The sequence below is a fragment of the Ictalurus punctatus genome, chromosome 12 (assembly GCF_001660625.3).
Source record: "Ictalurus punctatus breed USDA103 chromosome 12, Coco_2.0, whole genome shotgun sequence".
Taxonomy (NCBI): domain Eukaryota; kingdom Metazoa; phylum Chordata; class Actinopteri; order Siluriformes; family Ictaluridae; genus Ictalurus; species Ictalurus punctatus.
In genome coordinates this window covers 21,326,211-21,347,199 of record NC_030427.2, presented here as the reverse complement: position 1 = coordinate 21,347,199, position 20,989 = coordinate 21,326,211, and the positions used below count along the sequence as shown (strand labels likewise).

Below are 20,989 nucleotides of genomic sequence, written 5' to 3'. Positions count from 1 at the left end.
CAATAAGTTATGGATTTCATGTTAACAGACCAAACTGAACAGTTGGTCATTCTCTGATGCTTGCTTAGCTTCTTACTTTGCCTTACTATATATTTTTTTCTTAGTTCCACTATCTTAAAATGCTGAAATGCTTTTTCTTCTACCTTGTAATGTTTCTTTGAAATCTGTGGTGTAATGAGAAAAATTGGTTCTTGACAAGACAATACTCTCTCAATGTACTGTAATCTCTCTCGCCTTCTTATTCTTACTTTTACAATTTTATCAAAATAAAATATTGTCAAAGTCTACAACCCCAATACCGAAAAAGTTGGGACAGTATGGAAAATACTAATAAAAACAAAGAGTAGTGATTTGTAAATGTACTTTGACTTTATACTTTGAAAAAATTATAACGACAAGGAATTTGAAGGTTTACCTAAGCATAGTTTTTTTTTTTTTTTTTTTTTTTTTTTTGGAGGTAAACTTTTATTTTGAAATTGGTGCATGCAACATTTCAAAAAGATGGACAGGGGCAATTTAGGACTAATAGTGATGTGACAAGTTGAAATAAGAAGGTGATGTGAAACAGGTGGGGCAATCGTCTAATCATAGTATATAAGGAGCCTCCAAAAAGGCCTAGTCCTTCAAGAACAAGGATGGGTTGAGGCTCACCAATCTGCCAACAAATGCTTGAGCGAATAATCCAACACTTTGAGAACCACATTTCCTAAAGACAGATCAGTAGGATTTGGGGTATTTTACCTTCTACAGTGCACAATATAATTAAAAGATACAAGGAATCTCATCAAATCTCGGTGTGTATAGGGCAAGGCCAGCAACCACTTCTGAATGCATGTGATCTCTGATCCTTCAGATTTCACGGTCTTAAAACCCATCATGAGTCTGTAATGGATATCCTGACATTGGCTCTGGAATACTTTGGTAAACCTTTGTCAATCAACACCATTCACCGCTGCATCCACAGATGCAAGTTAAGGCTTTACTATGCAAAAGCCGAAGCCATACATCAACACAGTCCAGAAGTGCCACCGACTCCTGGGGGGCTTGGTCTCATCTGAGATGGACAGAAGCACAGTGGAATCACGTTTTGTGGTCCGACGAGTCAACATTTCAAATAGTTTTTGGACAAAAAAGCCATTGTGTTCTCCGGGCCAAGGTGGAGAAGGACCATACAAGCTGGACCATCAGGGTCAGATCCAAAAGCCAGTGTCTGTCATGGTATGGGGGTGTGTCAGTGCCCATGGCATGGGTAATTTGCACATCTGTGAGGGCACCATTAATGCAGAAAGATACGTACACATTTTGGAGTAACATATGCTGCCATCCAGAGCAGGACAATGCCAAACCACATTCTGCCCAGATTACATGCACATGGTTGCGTAAACAGAGAGTGCGGGTGCTAGCATGGCCTGCCTGCAGTCCTGATCTGTCTTTGAGATTGAGAATGTGTGGCGCATTATTAAGCGCAAAATAAGGCAACAGAGGCCCTATACAGATACACAGTTGAAGAAATACATAATGGATGAATGGGGAAAGTTTCGCTTGCTAAACCAACTGCTGTCTTCATTGCCCAAATGCTTAATAAGTGTTATTAAAAGAAAATGTGATGTTACACAGTGGTAAACAGTCAAGTGTCCCAATGTTTTGGAGTGTGTTGCAGTCATCAGATTTGAAATGAGTGTGAATTTAACTTATTTTTGAAAATATACAAAGTAAAACATCAAATAATGTGATAATAATGTGTTTTCAATATAGTACAGGATGAATAGAATTTTCAAATGACTCTTTTTGTTTGTTTTTTTGCATTTTCTATACTGTCCCAACTTTTTCAGAATTGGGGATGTATTTGTGTCATTTGGTTTGCATGTTTTTTTACACAGCTTATTAAAGATACAGTCATTCTCTCTTAAAGCATATTAAGTGATATTAAGCTATCTTTCTCTCACACAGAGCCCATGCGTCCACTCCGTGGTCTCACTGCGTCCGAGATTCAGTCACGCCAGTTGGTGCTACAGTGGGAACCCCTCGGCTACAACCTGACACGATGTCACACATACTCCCTGTCGCTATGCTACCGTTATTACACTGCAACAGGAAACGGTGCCATCACCAATAACGCCACCGTGAGAGAGTGTTTGTCAGTGGAAAGAAATATGTCACACTTCACACTGCGAGACCTTCCACCGTTCCGTCCTGTACACGTGCGGCTTGCGTTGGCCAACCCCGAAGGCAAGAAAGAGAGCCGAGAGGTCACATTCCAGACAGAGGAGGACAGTGAGTACATGATTATCTTCATGTAACAAAAACATCATTATAGGCACTTATAATAGGTGTCATGTAACATCAGAGAAGGAATTCTGAACTACAGTTCCCAGCAGCCACTCCACCAACACCATCATGTCACATGATCACCTGCACCTGAACTTCATTCATATTAACAAGCATTAATGGGTATTTATAGCCACAGTTTGCACTACACTGGTTGTTTTACATTTGTCTTATTTTGCCGTTGTTGTGTTGTTGTCTCGTTTCTCTGCCTGGATGCCATAGTTTGTGTTAAATCATTTGTATTAGTACTTTTGTTTTATTTCAATTAAACCTGCACTTGCATCCTACTCGCATTCTGTGTTGTGAGAGAACCTAAGACCCTAACATGGATGCAGTGGATTTTTTCAGAATCCAAGAGGCCCTATAGGAAAAGCCGAGGTGGGAGAAAGAGGGAAAATTCTCCCTAATTAAAAACAATCAGGAATGGCTCGATGTACTCCATCTTGGGGTATGCCAAAGGGGAGCCTTCCAACCAGGCTGGAACCATCTCCAACCCTCTCTCCCCCACTGTGGATCTTGTCCAGCCTGCCATGTCGATGGAGAATGTTGTTCAGCTTCCCTGCTCGTCTGAGGATGCCGCTCAGCATCCCTGTTCAGCTGAGGACGCTATTCAGTCTCACTGTTCAGCTGAACATGTTGCACCACCTCACGGTGCAACCAAGGGCTCCAGTTTTCTTCTCTGTTCCGCCTCGGATGTCACTATGCCAGGCTCTGCTTCGGACCTCGCTCCGCCTTCCTGCTCGGCTCAGGACGTCGCTCCGCCTTCCTGCTCGGCAGAGGACGCTGCTCCACCTTCCTGCTCAGCTGAGGACATCGCTCCACCTTTCTGCTCCGCTGAAGACATTGCTCCTTTTCTTTGATTTGCGCTGTATGTCGCTGCCCCTTCTGTTCCACAGAGGACATCACTCCACCCTCATGCTTCATGGAGAGCATCGCTCCTCCCTTTGGTCTCGTGGAGAACTTTGCTCCTCCCTCTTGCCTTGTGGAGAACTTCTGTCAACCCCTGACAGGAACTTGGCTTGGGAGGCCATTTTGTCAGCCTTCAACTGGAACTTCACATGGGAGGTCGCCTCGTTGACCTCCGATGGGAGTTCTGGAGATGAGACCACCTCGTGAGTCTCGTGTTGGGGCTCTGGGGAGGGGGTCGCCAAGTTGACCTCTGACTAGGGCTCTGGGGATGAAGTTGCTTCATTGACCTCCGGCTGGAGCCCTGCAGGTGAGAGCACCTCTTAGGTCTATTGGCCACTAGGAGCTGCGCCCACTGGCGGGCTGAGCCAAAGAACTGGGACCACATGAACTGGAGCCATTACTTCTCGTCAGGCTTGCGGCCTGCTAGACTCACAAAATAAAACTGGCAGTCATGAAGAAAATATTCAGGATAGCCAAAAAATCCATCATAAGGATCTCGGAGCTCCATGGCAGTCCATTGAGGAAACTGGTTCGAATCAAAAGCTGGCACAGTTTCCTTGGTTTCCCTGGCATGACGTTTCCTCCATCTTCCTGCTGCATCCATGTGTGGTGACGTATTCTGTCACATAATGAGGGTTAGGACAGATGTAAGTACAGATAAGAGCTTTATTAAAGAGAGGCAGGCAGACAAATCCAAAACGTGAATCAGAGTCATGGTGATTTTTCCTCTCTTTGTGCGAGAGGAAATCATGACAGAATGCCACTTGACCAATCAAATTAGTGGCCTGGAACTGATTTATAATTAGATGATAATAATAATAGTAATAATAATAATAATAATAATAATAATAATAATAATAATTTGGATATGTTTTGAATTATACCACGGTCTGTCAGAATACTTGATTCTGATTAGCTGGAAGGTGTGCGTTCAAACTGTATAATGCACGGGTAGTTCCAGTCAGTTTAATCACCATTCTAAATTAATGTGCTGCCTAAAAACTGTAACCATAGTAACATGCATTTACACTTACAGAAAGAGTGAGATATTGTAAACATTTCCTAATTACCTTACTTAGCTAAACGGATGATTTTTTCATTATTTAATGTATATGGTGAATATGGCAATGTTGATAAATGGGCTGAGGCACAACATAAATTTGAAGAATTGAAGATAATGCTGAATGACAAATGCCATGAAAAACAGCACAATAATTAACACCAGCAGAACTCAAGCAGATATAAAACGACAAGATAAATGTAATAAATCTAATCTTATCTCACTGCTTTATCTCTGTGTCTGATTTTGGATGGGGAGAAATTATTTTTTTTGGAGTAGTTAAACTCACAGGTTCACGCATGTAATTCACACAGACACAGTCTCTCTCTGTTTCTCTCTCTCTCTCTCTCTCTCTCTCTCTGAAATAACTATTTATTATAATCCATTCAAATAAATGTAATCTTATTGCACTACTTTATGTCCATGTATGATTTAGAGTGGGTAGAATTCTAGATATAACAACCTGCATATAAAAGAACTAATGGAAATTATCCATTGTTTTTATCCTTTCAGTCAAATTTTGCACAGCAAGCATCAATAGCAGCTTTGCCAGCAACTTGCCAGCGGTGGCAAATGACCATGGTATAAGTGGGATAATCCACAGCTAGGTCTGCATCCCACGTTTTTAATGCACTTGTGTGTTAAAATTGTGTAATGCACAATTATCCCTTACATAATTTATGCATGAAAGGGCAAAATTTGGACACTTCATTCTTACTATCTTCTACTGTTTAAGAATAAGATGAAATAGAAATGGAATTCTATTTCACTGTTCCAGACCACCAGAGATGGTCAGTACATGGTGGAAGGAGTCATGTCTCACGCATCAAATCAAGAATCTCGTTTGATTCAGTCAAACTTAACCTTGATCGATGGCATGTCGGAAGCTATATTAGTTTCCGCCTACGTCACAGTCTGTCTCTTTGTCATTCCTGCAGAAAGATCTCGCTCGAGCATGCACAGTTTTTGGGTTGACGTTTACTCCCTGCTATAGCTGTGTCTCGAGAAAACAAACAAACATATTGGATTTTCTATTTGTCATTGGATTATACTGGATTCGTTGGATTACTCATCAGATCCATTGGTTATCCAGGGTTTTCATTAGACACTGTTTCCCCATCAGTGGAATTGAGGTGAGTATCTATATTAGAACTCATTAGTTAGCCAGGGTTCTAGTTAGACCGAATGTACATACCTGTTGCCTCCAACTTTCAATGTTTCACTCTCCAGGCTTTGTTGGCAATGTCATTTCCTCTTGCCAGTCAGAATGTGAATGAAGGAATGAGGGCATCTGTATCTGCCTCTTCATTGCCTAGATGCAAACCGGCAGCTGATTTTTCCAGGGAGGAACTGGACATGTTATCTCTAGCAGCCTCAGACTCATTGATTACTGAGGGACAGGACCATTATGCCCCCTTGAAGGAAACATAATCACGTTCTAAGTCTCAACACTCTCATAGTGATGAGGGTTCAGGCCTTCAAGGTAGTGTTTTCATTGCAGGATACAATCAAGATGGCCCTATCTTGGTTGAAGTTGTACCCACATCTTCTTGTGTTGGGCCCTTCAAACCTATTGCGTTGTCTAGTCCCATGGCTAGAGGACTTCCAGATACCTAGCTGTCCTGATTTTACTGAAGTGGTCTTCTCTGCATTTCACTCAGTCCCATCATCCAGGCCAGATCGCATAGCACGCACATTAGCAGCAATGGCAGAAGCCCAGCATAATGGCCTCTGTAACATGCCTCCTGCTTAGACCCTCCCAAGCCATCTCCAGATGGAGCAATGAAACAGGAACTCCTCTGCCCCAAACCAGAATGTAGGCATACTGATGACTTATTAGTCCATATTTAGAACACTGTGTCAGGGTTGAGTAGTGTGGGAAATTCAATGGCCCATCTATTGCTGGCACTGCATTCTGCCATGACTATGACACCATCAGATAACATGGCACCAGAACTGCTTGACACTTCTCTGCAGGCGTTGGGATCAATGACATTCTCCAGTGGAAAGGCTCCTGGGCTTATTATGCAAGCTAGGTGTGGCTTGCCCAGTCCAAGCTTCCAGAATCATGCTGTAACAACCTTCACCAGTTACCACTAGTGCCTGGTCAGGTCTTTTGTCCGGCTGCCCAAGGGGCCGTTGAACGCAGAGCATGGGCAGCAGAATCCCGATCTCAGCATATTGAGTGCAGTGTGAACTACCCTGGCCTACTTGCACACTGGATGCCTGTTTGCCATGCAACTTCACAAAATCATAGGCAGGGGCAATCTTACAGACCACTGCAACAGGCTGCCCAACCTGACTCATCAAGAAGCTCTCATTTTAGGCCACCAGCTCACCCTATGCCTACTCACCATCACCCCCCCATAGATAACAGAAAGATTCCCCACTGTCGCTAGGGATTCAGGGTCTGAGACAGGTCACTTTTCAACCTCTCAATTATAGAGTTGGAGAGGTATTACAGACAGTGGCTTCTAAAAACACTCGAGAGGGGCTGTCTTCAGTTCTGTCACAAACCCCCATTGAGCACCCAAGCTCACCCTATGGTGGTCCAGGACCCTCGTTAGGCCTTTGTCCTATCAGCGGAGTTAAGCTGCTGGAGAAGGGTGCAATAGAGCCAGTAGACCCCTGGAACTCCCTGGGGGATTCTACTCAAAATATTGCCTTGTTTGGAAGAAGGATGGGAGCTTCAGGCCCATCCTGGACCTCAGACACATAAACAAGAGCCTCAAGCATCTCCCTTTCCACATGTTAGGAGTGGCAGATGTCTGACATGCTATTTAACCCAGAATGTGGTTAACCTCTGTGGACTTGAAGGATGTGTATTTTCATATACCCATTGCCCTGCACCACAGAAGGTTCCTTCAGTTCAGTTTCAGGACAAGACATATCAGTTCGACTCCTATCATTCGGCCTTTTCCTTTTTCCGCGGTTCTTCACACGGTGTGTTCAGGTGGAACTGAATTGAATTGAGTAATTGTTAACTATTTCTCCTAAAAGAAAACTTCTAAATGAAAATGATTTGTATGGAAACATTTTCTTAAGTATAACGACTTGATTTAAGTTAAATGTACTTATGTAAAAATGCATTTTTAAAATAAACATTTACATCTAACTTTTTAAATTGATCTTAGAAACAAGTTTTAAGCATAAGGCTTTATCAAAGTGTATTTAAGACAAGGAAGACATTTTCTGGATCTTCCAAAAGAGGGATAGCCATATTTGAATCTGACTCTGTAATATGATCTCATAATTTAAACATAAATGACACAAAACAATTATTTTTATAATAGTAAGCATCATTTAGCATACTTTAACTAATTATACATTAATTTGGCCATTAAACACAGGCATTTGCACAGTTATACTGGTTATAGCAACAATGCAAATATTGATTCTCCAAATGCTTGGCATTAGCATAACTAAATGGCTGAGCAAACATTTAAAATGGAGGTAGCTGAAAAATTAATAAGCCACCACCATCAATGAGCTAGAATATGAAATTTGCTTATTTTTGCATTTTCTATTTTGTCATGTTGGACAGGTAAGGTAATAAAGCGTATTTTCATGCAAATAGCGAGAGATTAAACTAATCAGTAAATAAACACCTTCCATGCAGGCAGTGAGTAAAGGTATAAGATTCATTCACTATGAATGAATTCACCTTATTTATCACTTCAGAGGAATTTTCAGAGGGTTCCCTCCCCTCCTTCTTTCTTTCCTCCAGCCTCGATTTCACATTAGATTTCTTCAGCAATAGTCAGTATGTCATGCGTTAATGATTAATTGTAAACAGCAGAAACATCAGAATTAATTGTGTTAATAAAGTGTGAAAACCTGCAGCTTACACAGCAAAACAGAGCAAGAGTACAACTTAAAAAAAAAAAAAAATAAATAAAAAAAACAACAACAATGAGGACATGGACTTTAATTATCACCCTCTCTCCAGCACTTCAATCTTGGCAACAAAATCCACCCTAGAGAATCCAGCTGTTATGAAAGAAAGGTTTACCATGTATCAGGTTTGCACATTTTTTGCTGTTCAATCAGAGGTGAAATTCATCAGAAAGTGATCATTATTTATTTATTTATTTATTTATTTATTTATATTGCTTCCAACTGACATGACATCTACCTTGATACATTTGGAATAAGCAGCTGGTACTGTTCAAAGTTAAGATGCCTTATAGCTCTTTCTTAGATCGACTTCATATATGTTGTTGCATTTTCCTGCAATTTCATGTTTTCATGCAGATGTTCAGTGGCTTCTATCGATCATTCTTCAAAAGGATTTTACATTTACTGCATTTGGCAGGCACCCTTATCCAGAGCAACGTACATTCATCTCATCTGTACAACTGAGCAGTTGAGGGTTAAGGGTCTTGCTCAAGGGCACAGCATTGGCAGCTTGTCAATGCTGTTATTTGAACTCCCAACCTTCCAGTTAGTTGTCCAACATCTGTGTTCATTCTAACAAGTGATAAGTTGCTCGTGCTGCTTGTAGTTTGTCTCTTACAGGTGTGTGTTGACATCTACTGCTGTCAATTGTGGGCATGCACTGTCCATTTTTTTTTGTTCCAATGAAGAATGGTGGTAGCTATATATAGCTTCTGAAGGTAACTATTTAAACACAAATTAAACAGTCAGTGTAAAAAAAAGTTGGTTATTTGAATTATGTTATGTGTTAGGCTTCATAGTATTTTTGCTGTCAGATTAGAAAAGCAAGATAACTGTACTAGCTACGTGCACTCACCAAAGGTGAATGTACAATCTCTGCTACTTCCTTCCAAGCTTTTCGTTTATGACAGAATAATATTAAAACACAACTGTGTGTTTTTCTTCAATCAAACAGTAAATAGGAACTAACTGGAACTAAACTGAAGAAGAAGAAGAAGCTTATTTGTCACATATACATTACAGCACAGGGAAATTCTTTTCTTTGCATATCCCAGCTTGTTAGGAAGTTGGGGTCAGACCACAGGGTCAGCCATGATATGGATGACTTTCTTTTCTGAGCAGTAACCCAGAGCCTTAACCATTGAGCCACCACTGCCCTCCTGGAACTAGAGACAGAAGTTGTGAGTAGGGAACTGAAGAAATGAGGAATCGTTTGAGCCACTTGTTCACTGTGTCATAACTAATTTCATAGAATTATATTATAATAAATAAATCAATAAGTATATATGTGAAGTATTTCCTCTCTCTCTCTCTCTCTCTCTCTCTCTCTCTCTCTCTCTCTAGTGAACATAGAAAACACATAAAATGTTTAAACTGAAAAGTAAGCGTTACTAAAAAGAAACAGCTGGAGGAACATTTTGCAACTAATTAGGTTACTTGGCAACAGGTCAGTAAAATTATTGGGTATAAAAAGAGTATCTTAGAGAGAGTCTCTCAGAAGTAATCATGGGATGGAATCTGGATGGAAGCATATGTTGCTCTAAAACCTGTCTATACCTTTCAGCATTGATGTTGCCTTTTCCATAGGCACTAATGCACCCCCATACTATCAGAGATGCAGGCTTTTTAACTGAGCGCTGATAAGAAGCTGGATAGTCCTTCTCCTATTTAGTCCTCTTTAGTTTAGAGGACGTGGTTTCCAAAAAGATTTTCAGATTTCGATTCGACCACAGAATAGTTTTCCACTTTGCCTCAGTCCATTTTAAATGAGCTTTGGCCCAGAGAAGATGGCGGCATTTCTGGATCAGGATCACATATGGCTTCCTCTTTGCATGATAGAGCTTTAATCAGCATTTGTGGATGGCAGGGTGATCTGTGTTCACAGACAGTGAGTTCTAGAGGTGTTTCTGAGCCCATGCAGTGATTTCCATTACAGAGTCATGCCTGTTATTAATGCAATCCCGCCTGAGGGCCTGAAGATCATGGCCATCCAATATTGATTTTCACTCTTGTCCCTTGCACACTGAGATTTCTCCAGATTTTCTGAATCTTTTGATGATATTATGTACTGTATATGATTAGATATTCATAGTCTTTGCAATTTTACGTTGAGGAACATGATTCTGAAATTGTTCCCCAAATTGTAGAAGCAGTTTTTTGCAGATTGGTGAACCTCTGCCCATCTTTACTTCTGAAAGACTCTGCTTCTCTAAGACACTCTTTTTATACTCAATCATGTTACTGACCTGATGTTAATTAATATTCAGCTATTTCTTTTTAGTAACACTTACTTTTCCAGCCTTTTGTTGCCCCATCTCAAATTTTTTGAGACATGTTGCAGCCATCACATTCATCATGACCTTATTTTTGTTCTTAAAATGATACATTTAGTCAGTTTAAACTTTTGATATGTTTTCTATGTTCTATTGTGAATAACACAATTTTCTATTGTGAGGTTTGCAAATCATTGCATTCTGTTTTTATTTATATTTATTTACATTTGCACAGCGTCCCAATTTTTTTTGGAATTGGGGTTGTATATATTATATATACATATGAATAAAGTTAATGTTTTGGAATGGCCAATTCAAAGTCCTGACCTTAATCCAATAGAAATGTTGTGGAAGGACCTGAAGCAAGCAGTTCATGTGAGGAAACCCACCAACATCCCAGAGTTGAAGCTGTTCTGTATTGAGGAATAGGAATTCCTCCAAACGGATGTGAGCTGAGTAGAGGCTCCATCAACAGGGATATCCATAAACCCTGATTGTAGAAGGAGCCCATCCCACTGAGAAACGTTCTTGTAAGAACTCCAGGACTGTAGTTATTGCACAGTTCACTGGGTCTACAGTGGATCCCTGCAGATGGGAATCTTCCAAGGAGTGCCATCTAGCAGGGATATCATCTCTGAGAACCATATTCGAGCTGGCCAATAAGGTGCTACTAGCAGCAGACATAGACTGTCTTGGCGAACTCTCGCTAGAACTTGTGGGAGCGGAGCGATCAGGGAAAAGCGTATAGATGTGACCTTGGCCACATGTGCACTATGGCGTCCAGCCCTAATTGTGCAGGAGGAGTGAGGGCGAACCACAGTGTGTTGTCTCCTCGGAGGCGAACACATGCAGTCCCTCTTGGCCAAACCTCCGCCATATGGACTCCACCACTTGTGGATGGAGCCACAAATCCCTGGGCCTCAGCCTCTGCCTCAACAGGATGTCTGCCCCCACATTCCAGTTGCCCAGAATGTACATTGCTCTCACTGACAAAGCTTTCTCTCTGCCCAGAGAAGAATTAGTTGCGCCTGCCTGAACAGGGGGTGCGGACGTAATCCTCCCTGGTGGTCAATATATGAGACCACCGCTGCGTTGTCTGTAAGCACATGGTGACCTCTCAATTGAGGAAGAAGGAATTTTAGTACTAGAAATATGGCCCACATTTCTAGGCAATTTATGTCACTCCAGATGAGGGCCACTCCAGAGACCATGAGCTGGACAGCTGTCTAAGACCGCGCTGAGGGAGGTGTCTATCATTACCGGCTTGCGCTATGGAGACACCCCTAGAGTGTGACCCAAGGCTAGAAACCGGGGACACTCAAATTCTCAGAGCACGTAGGAGGACTGATCAACAGTTACCCAGAAAAATTTAGTTGCAGTTATTGCTGCACAAGGGGGTCACACCAGATACTGAAAGCAAAGGTTCACATACTTTTGCTATTCACAGATATGTAATATTGGATCATTTTCTTGAATATATAAATGACATTTTATTTTTAATGACATATATATATATATATATATATATATATATATATATATATATATATATGTGTGTGTGTGTGTGTGTATATATATATATATATATATATGTATATGTGTATATATATATATATATATATATATATATATATATATATATATATATAAATATATATATAAAGCAGAAAAGTATTAGATTTGGCACTGTGTTGATGCCGCCATAAAATTTCATTCGCTACTGGCAGTTTGATGCTGGTTGCCATCTCAATTCACCTCTTGTTGAAAGAAGCATTTGTTGTTCTGTGGTGGCGGCACATTTTTAAAATTGACTGTGAGGAAGAGATAATAATAATGTTGGTTGGGAGATACAGAAGAAGAAGAAGAACATGCAGATGAATGAGCGAGGAAAAATATTTCCACAGCTACCCGAGTGGTAGCTCGCGATTGGCAAAAACAAAATATTTGAAGTAAGTTTTAAGGTTTAGCATCGGCTTTAGGTTCCTTGAACAACTATTATGAATGTTGAGTTGCTGTGTAAGTTAAAGTTAGACCTTTGGCTCTGTTATCACAGTTAATCAGATAAGAGAGATTGGAGGTATCTGAATGATTTATCCAGTGAGTTTGCGGTAACTAAGCACAGACATTTCAGCAGTATTTTAGTAGTTAGATTTATATGACTTCCCATAGATGTTTTTGTTGATATTTGTACCATCGCCAAACTGTTTGTTAGCTGAGGCATTATTAGCCTTAGCCACATAACCATACGATGCCGGTAATGTCAGTAGTCTGGACAGATGTCCAAACTCGTGTACCACATACTACATCAGAATAGTTTAGAATAGTAGCATACAATTTTCACATACTATTTAGCACACTTGTATACAGTGTGTTTTGGATGTAGACTTAATGTTGTGTGTGTGTGTGTGTGTGTGTGTGTGTGTGTGTGTGTGTGTGTGTGTGTGTGTGTGTGTGTGTGTGTGTGTGTGAGAAAGAGAGAGAGAGATAGGGAGAGAGATAGGGAGAGAGAGAGAGAGAGAGAAAAACACTGAGCTGCAGTTCCGAGGTAGATACACTGACTATTCATAGTATATTAAAGAATTCTAGTGATTTAACCCTTTTGGACCACACTATCTGCCACTGTGAGGAACTCCAGGTTAAGTGAATTATCACTTCTACCTGTAATCAGCAATCATATGATTCATTCATGCTCCTTAGCTGTCAGGTTAGAGTTACACACTAATTTTCTGTCATGGTCTATGGACCCCCTGAAGTAGCCTTGGCCACTCCATGTATAAAACTCGAGTTCCACCACTGTTTTATTGTAGGCTTATTTAATCATATTAGGTCAAAAGTTTTATCCATTTTTTTCATCTTTTGACTGAAAACTGAAGTGCCATTTTTGACTATTTTAGGGTTGAAACTTTTCCTAAATAAATATAGTTAACAGATATGTACTTCTCTAATGCTAGCTAAATTGAACATACATTGATATGTTTAAATCATAAACATTCTCCATTTACCTTGACAGAAAGTGACAATGAGAAAGTGAAAACCTGTCGAGAGCATGTGAGATGTGGGAAAGGGGGCACAGCTTCCAGACGGTCAGTCTGCCAGTCATTCCAAATTAATATGTTGATCTCCTGTTTTATTTTGGGGAAAAGAAGACTGCTCTTTTGTTGTATTTTTCAGTTATAACTCATAGCAGTTTAGTCAGATGTTAATTTGTAGAGTTCCTATGCTAAATATGTAAACATCACTGGATATTGTACCAGTGTAAAAATTTACAGAGGAAGAATAGTGTGAACTGTGTGGTTAGGCTTGTACACCAGTAATGTACATAATATGCAAGGTCTTTTGGGCAGAATGTGTTGTATTTGAGTCTGAAACTGTCCAGAAAAGCATTACTAAATCTGTTCCTGAGGGTCCACAGTTAGTGGAAGGAATGGAGTTTCAGAATATATGCAGGATCTTATTCCCAGAATCTGCATAAAGGCAAATTGGCAATTGAATAGGCCATAGAAGCACTTGATTTCATGCTGGTGTTCATCGGACCACTCTTGAATCATTTTAGCAGTATGTATGGGGCCATTATCATCCTGGAATATAAGGACACCATCAAGAAAGATTGTTTTCACCACTGGATGCACCTGTTCTTATAAAACTGCTTCACATTTGTTGGCTGTTTGTTGGCAGTTATCAGTATCAGCATTTTCAGTTGATGTAGAATGTACATGTTTTTTTTTTTTCTTTCTGTATCCTCCCTGACAATGTTAAAGATTGAGATCATGGGAAATTGGATGGAAGAGGGGCATGTATGGCATTTCATTTCTACAGTTCCCATTGCTGCTGTTTTCAAGGATGCTCTTGGCATTGCCAAGATATAAGTATCCCACATAGCATTATAATCTACCATTAGGGCCATGAGACCTATATAATCTACAAACTTTTCAAAGTTTTTCTTTTTTCATTTTGCAGTAGGTATTGAGATACCTGGGGAAAATAGATGCAATGCACTGATAGTTTGTCCTTTTTTTTTGGCAGTTGGAGATGGTTTTAAGGCATTTCCATATAGACGAGCAGCGTTTAACAGTTCCAGCTTGTTCTGAAGTTTCCACTTGGCACACTTTTCTGTACAAATGTCCCACTACTGATTTGGATGGCACTTGTAATGCAGAGAACATTTTTGGTTCTGATTATTAGTGGGTATGCTTGAAATGCAGGTCTTTTTTAATCTTTCCTGATGCTTATTACATTCAAGCACAGTTGTAGGGTTGTATTGTTTGGTTGTATATTTGGAGGTCCAGGAACAGTGTCTCACAAATCCATCCATCCATCCATCTTCTATACTGCTTATCCTTTTCAGGGTCACGAGGAAACCTGGAGCCTATCCCAGGGAGCATCGGGCACAAGGCGGGGTACACCCTGGACAGGGTGGTCTCACAAATCTTTTAGCTAATTTAACCCATGGTTGTGTTCTTCGTGTGCCACAATGTTACTATACAGCAACACATCACCAGTTTTATCTTATCTGCACCAATGGCCTGTAATACACCCATCCACCCTATACTGACTGACACCAAGAATGGTCTCAGTTGCATCATGTCTCCATGCTTGGCCAATCAAAAACACATACTACATACTCACATAAACTACTATTTTTTTACTATTACACATAAAGTGACATAAAATCCCTTAACCTACCAAAAGTTGCTCACAACCTCAGCTATTTCCAGTGCTATTGAATTTCTTTTACATGGAAAGATGGGTTAACAAAACAAAAACAACAGTCAGTGACATAATCAACAACCTCCTTATGGCAGGGGTGAAGGTATCACAATCCAAATTTCGAAGAAGACTTCAAGAGCAGAAATTTAGAGGCCATGCCACAAGATGCAAACCAGATTGGAGATCGCAAAGAAATACAGAGATGAGCCATAAAAGTTCTGGAACCAAGATTACCCTCTACCAAATTGATGGAAAGGCCAAAGTGTGGAGAAATAATGGATCTGCACATGATCCAAAACATACAAGCTCATTTGTGAAATATGGAGGAGGTAGTGTCATGGCTTCTTCTCCTTCTGGAACAGGATCACTAATCTTTATTGATAATGTAACTTATGAAAGGTATCAGCAGAATGAATTCTGAATTTTACAGGAACATTTTGTCTGCTTATTTACACAGAAATACATCCAAATTAATCAGGAGTAACTTCATCATTCACCAAGACAATGATCCAAAACACAGTGCCAACTCAAAAAAGGACTTTATGGGGGGGGTTTATACAGTTTTATACTGGCAAAGTCAATCACCAGACCTTAACCCAGTTGAGCAGTATTTCACCTCCTGAAGAGGAGACTGAAGGAAGAAACCTCCTTAAACAACAACTGAAAGAGGCTACAGTAAAATCCTGGAAAAGCATCACACAAGAAGAAACCAACAATTTGGTGATGTCAGTGAGTCGCAGGCTTGATGCAGTTATTGCAACCAAGGTATATGCAACAAAATATTAAATGTTATTTACTTAAAGCTAATTCAAAACTGATCTGTTCCTATACTTTTTCTCACCTAAAAATTGGGTGGTCTGATACAAATGGTTCTATGTTTTATGTTGTTTAACACATCTAGATGCAAATACCAGGAAATAAAAACTGAAATTATAAACGCTTGTCTCATATCCACCTTTTGATCTCAAACTCAAATGTCTTTGGTGTACAGCACAAACAAATGAATTGTCCTTGCCATTCCAATAGTTTCAGAGGGAATTTTGGACAGTATTTTAAAAAGAATTGTCACCCTACTACCAATAAAGCACAATGTGCCCTAACACAATAAGCACTAACAATAAAGGACAAAAACAATCAGTTTGCATTAAAAATATGAGGTCTATGTAGGATGCATGGAATGTTTATTCTCACAACCATGCAGAGATCATGAAGACAATCCCATCTCGGTGATTAATACAGATATTCCTGGTCCTAAGTGAACCAATCATAAATACAATAGATGTCCTTTAGCAATACACGATATACTACATGGCGAAATGTTTGTGGGCACCTGACCATCAAACCCAAATATTGGCCTTCTTCAAACTGTTACCACAAAGTTGAAAGCACTTAATTTTTAAAAATGGCTTTATCTGCTGAAGATTTCAGATTTTTCTTACTTTAACTAAAGGCCCAAATCTGTTCCAGCATGAAAATGCCTCTGTACACAAAGCAAGATCCATGTAGACATGGTGTGCCAAGGTTGGAGTGGAAGAACTCAAGTGTCCTGAACAGAGTCCTCAACCACACTAAACACCTGCAGGATGAACTGGAATGCTGACTGCACCCCAGGTCTCCTCACTTGATATCAGTAGTAAATGGTGCACTTATATAGCGCTTTTATCCAAAGCGCCTTACACTGTGTCTCATTCACCCATTCACACACACACTCACAAACCAATGGTAGCAGAGCTGCCATGCAAGGCGCTAACTTGCCATCGGGAGCAACTTGGGGTTCAGTGTCTTGCCCAAGGACACTTCAGCATGTGGAGTCACGTGGGCCAGGAATCGAACCACCAACCCTACAATTAGTGGACAACCCGCTGTACCACCCGCTCTACCACCTGAGCCACAGCCGCCCATGCCTAACTATGCTCTTGTGGATGAATAAGCAAAAGTCCCCAGAGCACCAAATTTAGTGGAAAGCCTTTCCAGAAGAGTGGAAGTTATTATAACAGCAAATAGGGGGCCCTCAACAGTATCCTACAATATACCCTTTAATGTTTGTGTTCCAATACAGTGTTCCTATGTCCAGTTGTTGCATAATTGCATAATTGAGTTGAATTCTCTATGTGTCTGCGAGGGTTTCCTAGTGGTGAATGGTTATGTGGGTGTGGTGCCGGGAGCCAAGGAGGAAATATTGGCCATACTTTCTGGGTCGTATACTCTCTCTCTCCCTTGTCAATAACAAAAACATTAGCGAATCATGGACATCTGTGAGCTCATGTATGTGGAACAGGGTGGATAATTCTTTCCTCTGAGTGTGCTTTCCCCTGTGTGGTATTCACCTTACTCATCATTTGCCATATTTTTAGTGGAATGTACTGCATCTCTTTTGGCCTGGTTAAAAGACAAAACAAAAAAACAAAATATTTTTTGCAAAATCAAAATATGTTTTGTAACGTAATATTATAATCTACATTACATCTAGATACATATTGATGTTTATGTGCTTGAAGGAATAGTTGGGGGATTAGGCTTTATTTATTTATTTATTACATGCTACAGAAGCTCTGTTTGTGCTGGTGATCATACCTACTCTGATGATTAATCACAGCGTGCCTTTGCCAGGAGCCCTGAACCTGCCTTAAGCAAAATGTAGTGAGAGGCTCATAGACATCAGTATAAGAATAAATACACAAGGGGAGACTGAAGGTTTGACAGCACCATATTTGATGGTTCATGTGTATATTTTGTCATTCTTATTCTTTTACTTTTTACTTATTTGTTACATATCATCCTCCTGCTGTGACTTCCCTCTGGTGTATTTTTCCCATTTTGGCATCTATAAAGGTTTTTATAGGGGTACAATATATATGTGCATGACAATTAGTTTTCACAGCCGTGCATCCTCTGGTGACTTTATTCTGGTCTGGATGAATTCCTGTCTGTTTGTAATTTTAATTATACACTATTTACACAGCATGACTCATTTTCTCTGTAGCTCCCAGAGTTCATTTGATTCTCTCTCTAATGTTGCTAAAGGCAAAATTGTCATGTCATCAACTTTTTTTTTTTTTGGTGGCCAGTAATGGTGCAGAATCTCTCTAAATCCTTCCAAATTCCTCTTTCTAACTGTCTAATTTGCATTCTTTATTTTTGCCCCTTCTGGTCCATGACATGCACTTTCCTCACTGTTTTGTCTTTCTATGGACTATTTATTCTCTTTATGACTTTTACAGTCCCAGGAGGTATTGCACCAGAGTCTCTGACCTTAACCCCACTAGACGATATGATCTTTCTGAAGTGGGAGGAGCCTGTGGAACCTAATGGTTTGATCACACAATATGAGGTAAAAGAAGCTGAATTATTTTATTTACCTTTATTTTATCTAAACCTTGATGTACAGTGATTACACTGACCATGTGCCATGGATGATTCCAGAGCTAAAATACCTGGTGTGCTATTCGTATATTAGATAAAGTAAAATTTAATGTAAGTGGTCTGTTTCATTCTTCTGTCATTATTAGTTTGCTATTGATTTCACTGTGAGCATTTCTTTTGTTTATATGCAGTATGTTTATAGAGGTGTTCAGAATTCACAGTAATGATAAGTCAAGGTGACCAGACTTGTTATATATTTTTAAAAATGTTGCATATCATTTAAAAATAGTTCAGTGCACCTTAGCATATATTCTACAAGCATCTGGATGTGTACTGGATCAAAGAACACCATTCTTCCCAAAGATATTCCCTCAGTTTCTGTTTTGATGATAGTGGTGGAGAGCATTGCCTAACAAGGTGGTCAAAAATCTCTCACTGGTGTTAGGTTAGGTTGAGATCTGGTCACTGAATAGCATAGCATATGATGTACATTGGGGCAAACAGTGGCTTAGTGGTTAGCACGTTCGCCTCGCCTCACACTGCCATGGTCGGGGTTTGATTCCCGCGGCTCTGTGTGTGCGGAGTTTGCATGTTCTCCCCGTGCTGTGGGGGTTTCCTCTGGGTACTCCGGTTTCCTCCCCCAGTCCAAAGACATGCATGGTAGGCTGACTGGTGTGTCTAAAGTGTCTGTAGTGTATGAATGTGTGCCCTGCGATGGACTGGCACCCTGTCCAGGGTGTATCCCGCCTTGTGCCCGATGCTCCCTGGGATAGGCTCCAGGTTCCCCGTGACCCTGAAAAGCAGTAAGTGGTTAAAGATGGATGGATGGATAGATGATGTACATTATTTTCCATTCAGTGGATGGGAACATTTCTCATCTAGAAAGAGAACACTTCTGTCAGGAAAATAATGTTTCATCATAGGATACAGGTGATTAGTAAGAATAACTGATAATAATTAATAATAATTATTAATAATTAATAATAATAATAATTGATTTGTTCTCTCTTTGGGGACCAAACCATATTTTTTTTCTTTTGAAAAAGCACTTAATGCTTGTCTAAAGAACATTTACTCATTATTATGTATTATAGGCTTTATCGTTTACATGTTCATGGTACTTTCTTTTACAAGTTATCCATATGCATTCCTTTGATGTCCCTCCAAGTGACTGGACTAATTTTAAAAATGGATAGCTTTCTTTTCCGTTATGTGAATCAGAGAGTAGCTGTTTCTCAGGGCTGCAATTAGAGCAAGGAATAAACACAATCATTTATTTGAGCCTTTATTAGAGGCTCTCATGCGGGGCAAGCGTAAGTGTTTATAGTATTAGCATTTCATCATCTTGCCACGCTCCAGTTGTGTCCGCCCTTGGTGTGTGTTTTCAATTTGTTTTGGGTCACCTGCACTTTAAGTCCAGGCTATCTTGTACAATAGGTTAAAGGAAGTGAAAACTGATGCCATTTAGCATGTGGAGACCTTTTCATCATTTAACTAATTACGAGCCAACTCACAAACGTGAGTTCTGAGTTTTCAGTGATCTAATATTTGCTGAATTCAGTTATTTTACTATTTTTGCTATTGTTCTTGTTTTGTTCTTGACAGCTGTAGAAAAATAGTCCTTAATCACAAACTAAGGCTTTTGAACACGCAGTATTAAGAGAAAATACAATGTGATCTAATGAAAATAATGTAAAAAAAAAAGGACTAATGTGATTTGGAAGTTTTCTTAACTGTTGGTTTGAAAGGAAGGTCTGACCAGTTACATGCTTCAAAGTGTTTACACATAACCCTTAGAATCCTAGCTAACCCTTACAATTCATATCCTATTTAGGGTTATCACTTACAACCCTAGCATATTTTTTTGGTCATTTTTCACTAACCCTTAGAACCCTGGACTATTTTTATGGGGCATAATCAGCATAATTTTTCAAATACATTTTTATAAAATAATATATATATTTTTTTCTTAGAACCTTAGTCTATTTTAAGGCATTATTATTAAACTTCTAGCATTCAATCACTACAGGAAATTATGTATTCCATACATGCCATTTTTGGGCTATGTCATTAGTTTATATGTAAATACTAACATATTTTCAATGTTACAATTTTTATCTATTAAAATATACATTGTATTAGAGAGTAGATTCTCTGATATTTGTAAAAACAAAAAACAACAACAACAAAGAAAAACACGTATGTTTAGTTATAACTAAACCATTTGATTTACTCAGGGTCAATCTGATTATTTAATACACTCGATCCCAGACACATAAAACACTCCAGTCAAAGCATGACTCTTTCTCTCTTTTTTCCCCTGTCACACTCCAGATCAGCTACCAGAGCATCGAGTCATTCGACCCCAGCGTGAATGTACCTGGGCCACGCCGCACTGTCTCTAAGCTGAAGAATGAGACCTACCACATGTTCTCTGGCCTTCAACCTGGAA

At 39.7% G+C, this 20,989-nt stretch overlaps 1 protein-coding gene across 5 annotated transcripts in view; it reads left to right on the top strand.

Moving 5' to 3' along the window:
- Nucleotides 1-20,989, top strand: part of ptprua (protein tyrosine phosphatase receptor type Ua) — a 297,952-nt gene that overhangs the window by 211,762 nt on the left and 65,201 nt on the right. For all 5 annotated transcript variants that reach the window (XM_017480742.3, XM_047159179.2, XM_017480743.3 and 2 more), the window contains exons 8-10: nt 1,951-2,274; nt 18,396-18,505; nt 20,872-20,989. The exon at nt 20,872-20,989 is cut by the window's right edge and continues 84 nt beyond it. In XM_017480742.3, the coding sequence (XP_017336231.3) occupies nt 1,951-2,274; nt 18,396-18,505; nt 20,872-20,989 (552 nt within the window). The remainder of the gene's footprint in view (nt 1-1,950; nt 2,275-18,395; nt 18,506-20,871) is intronic.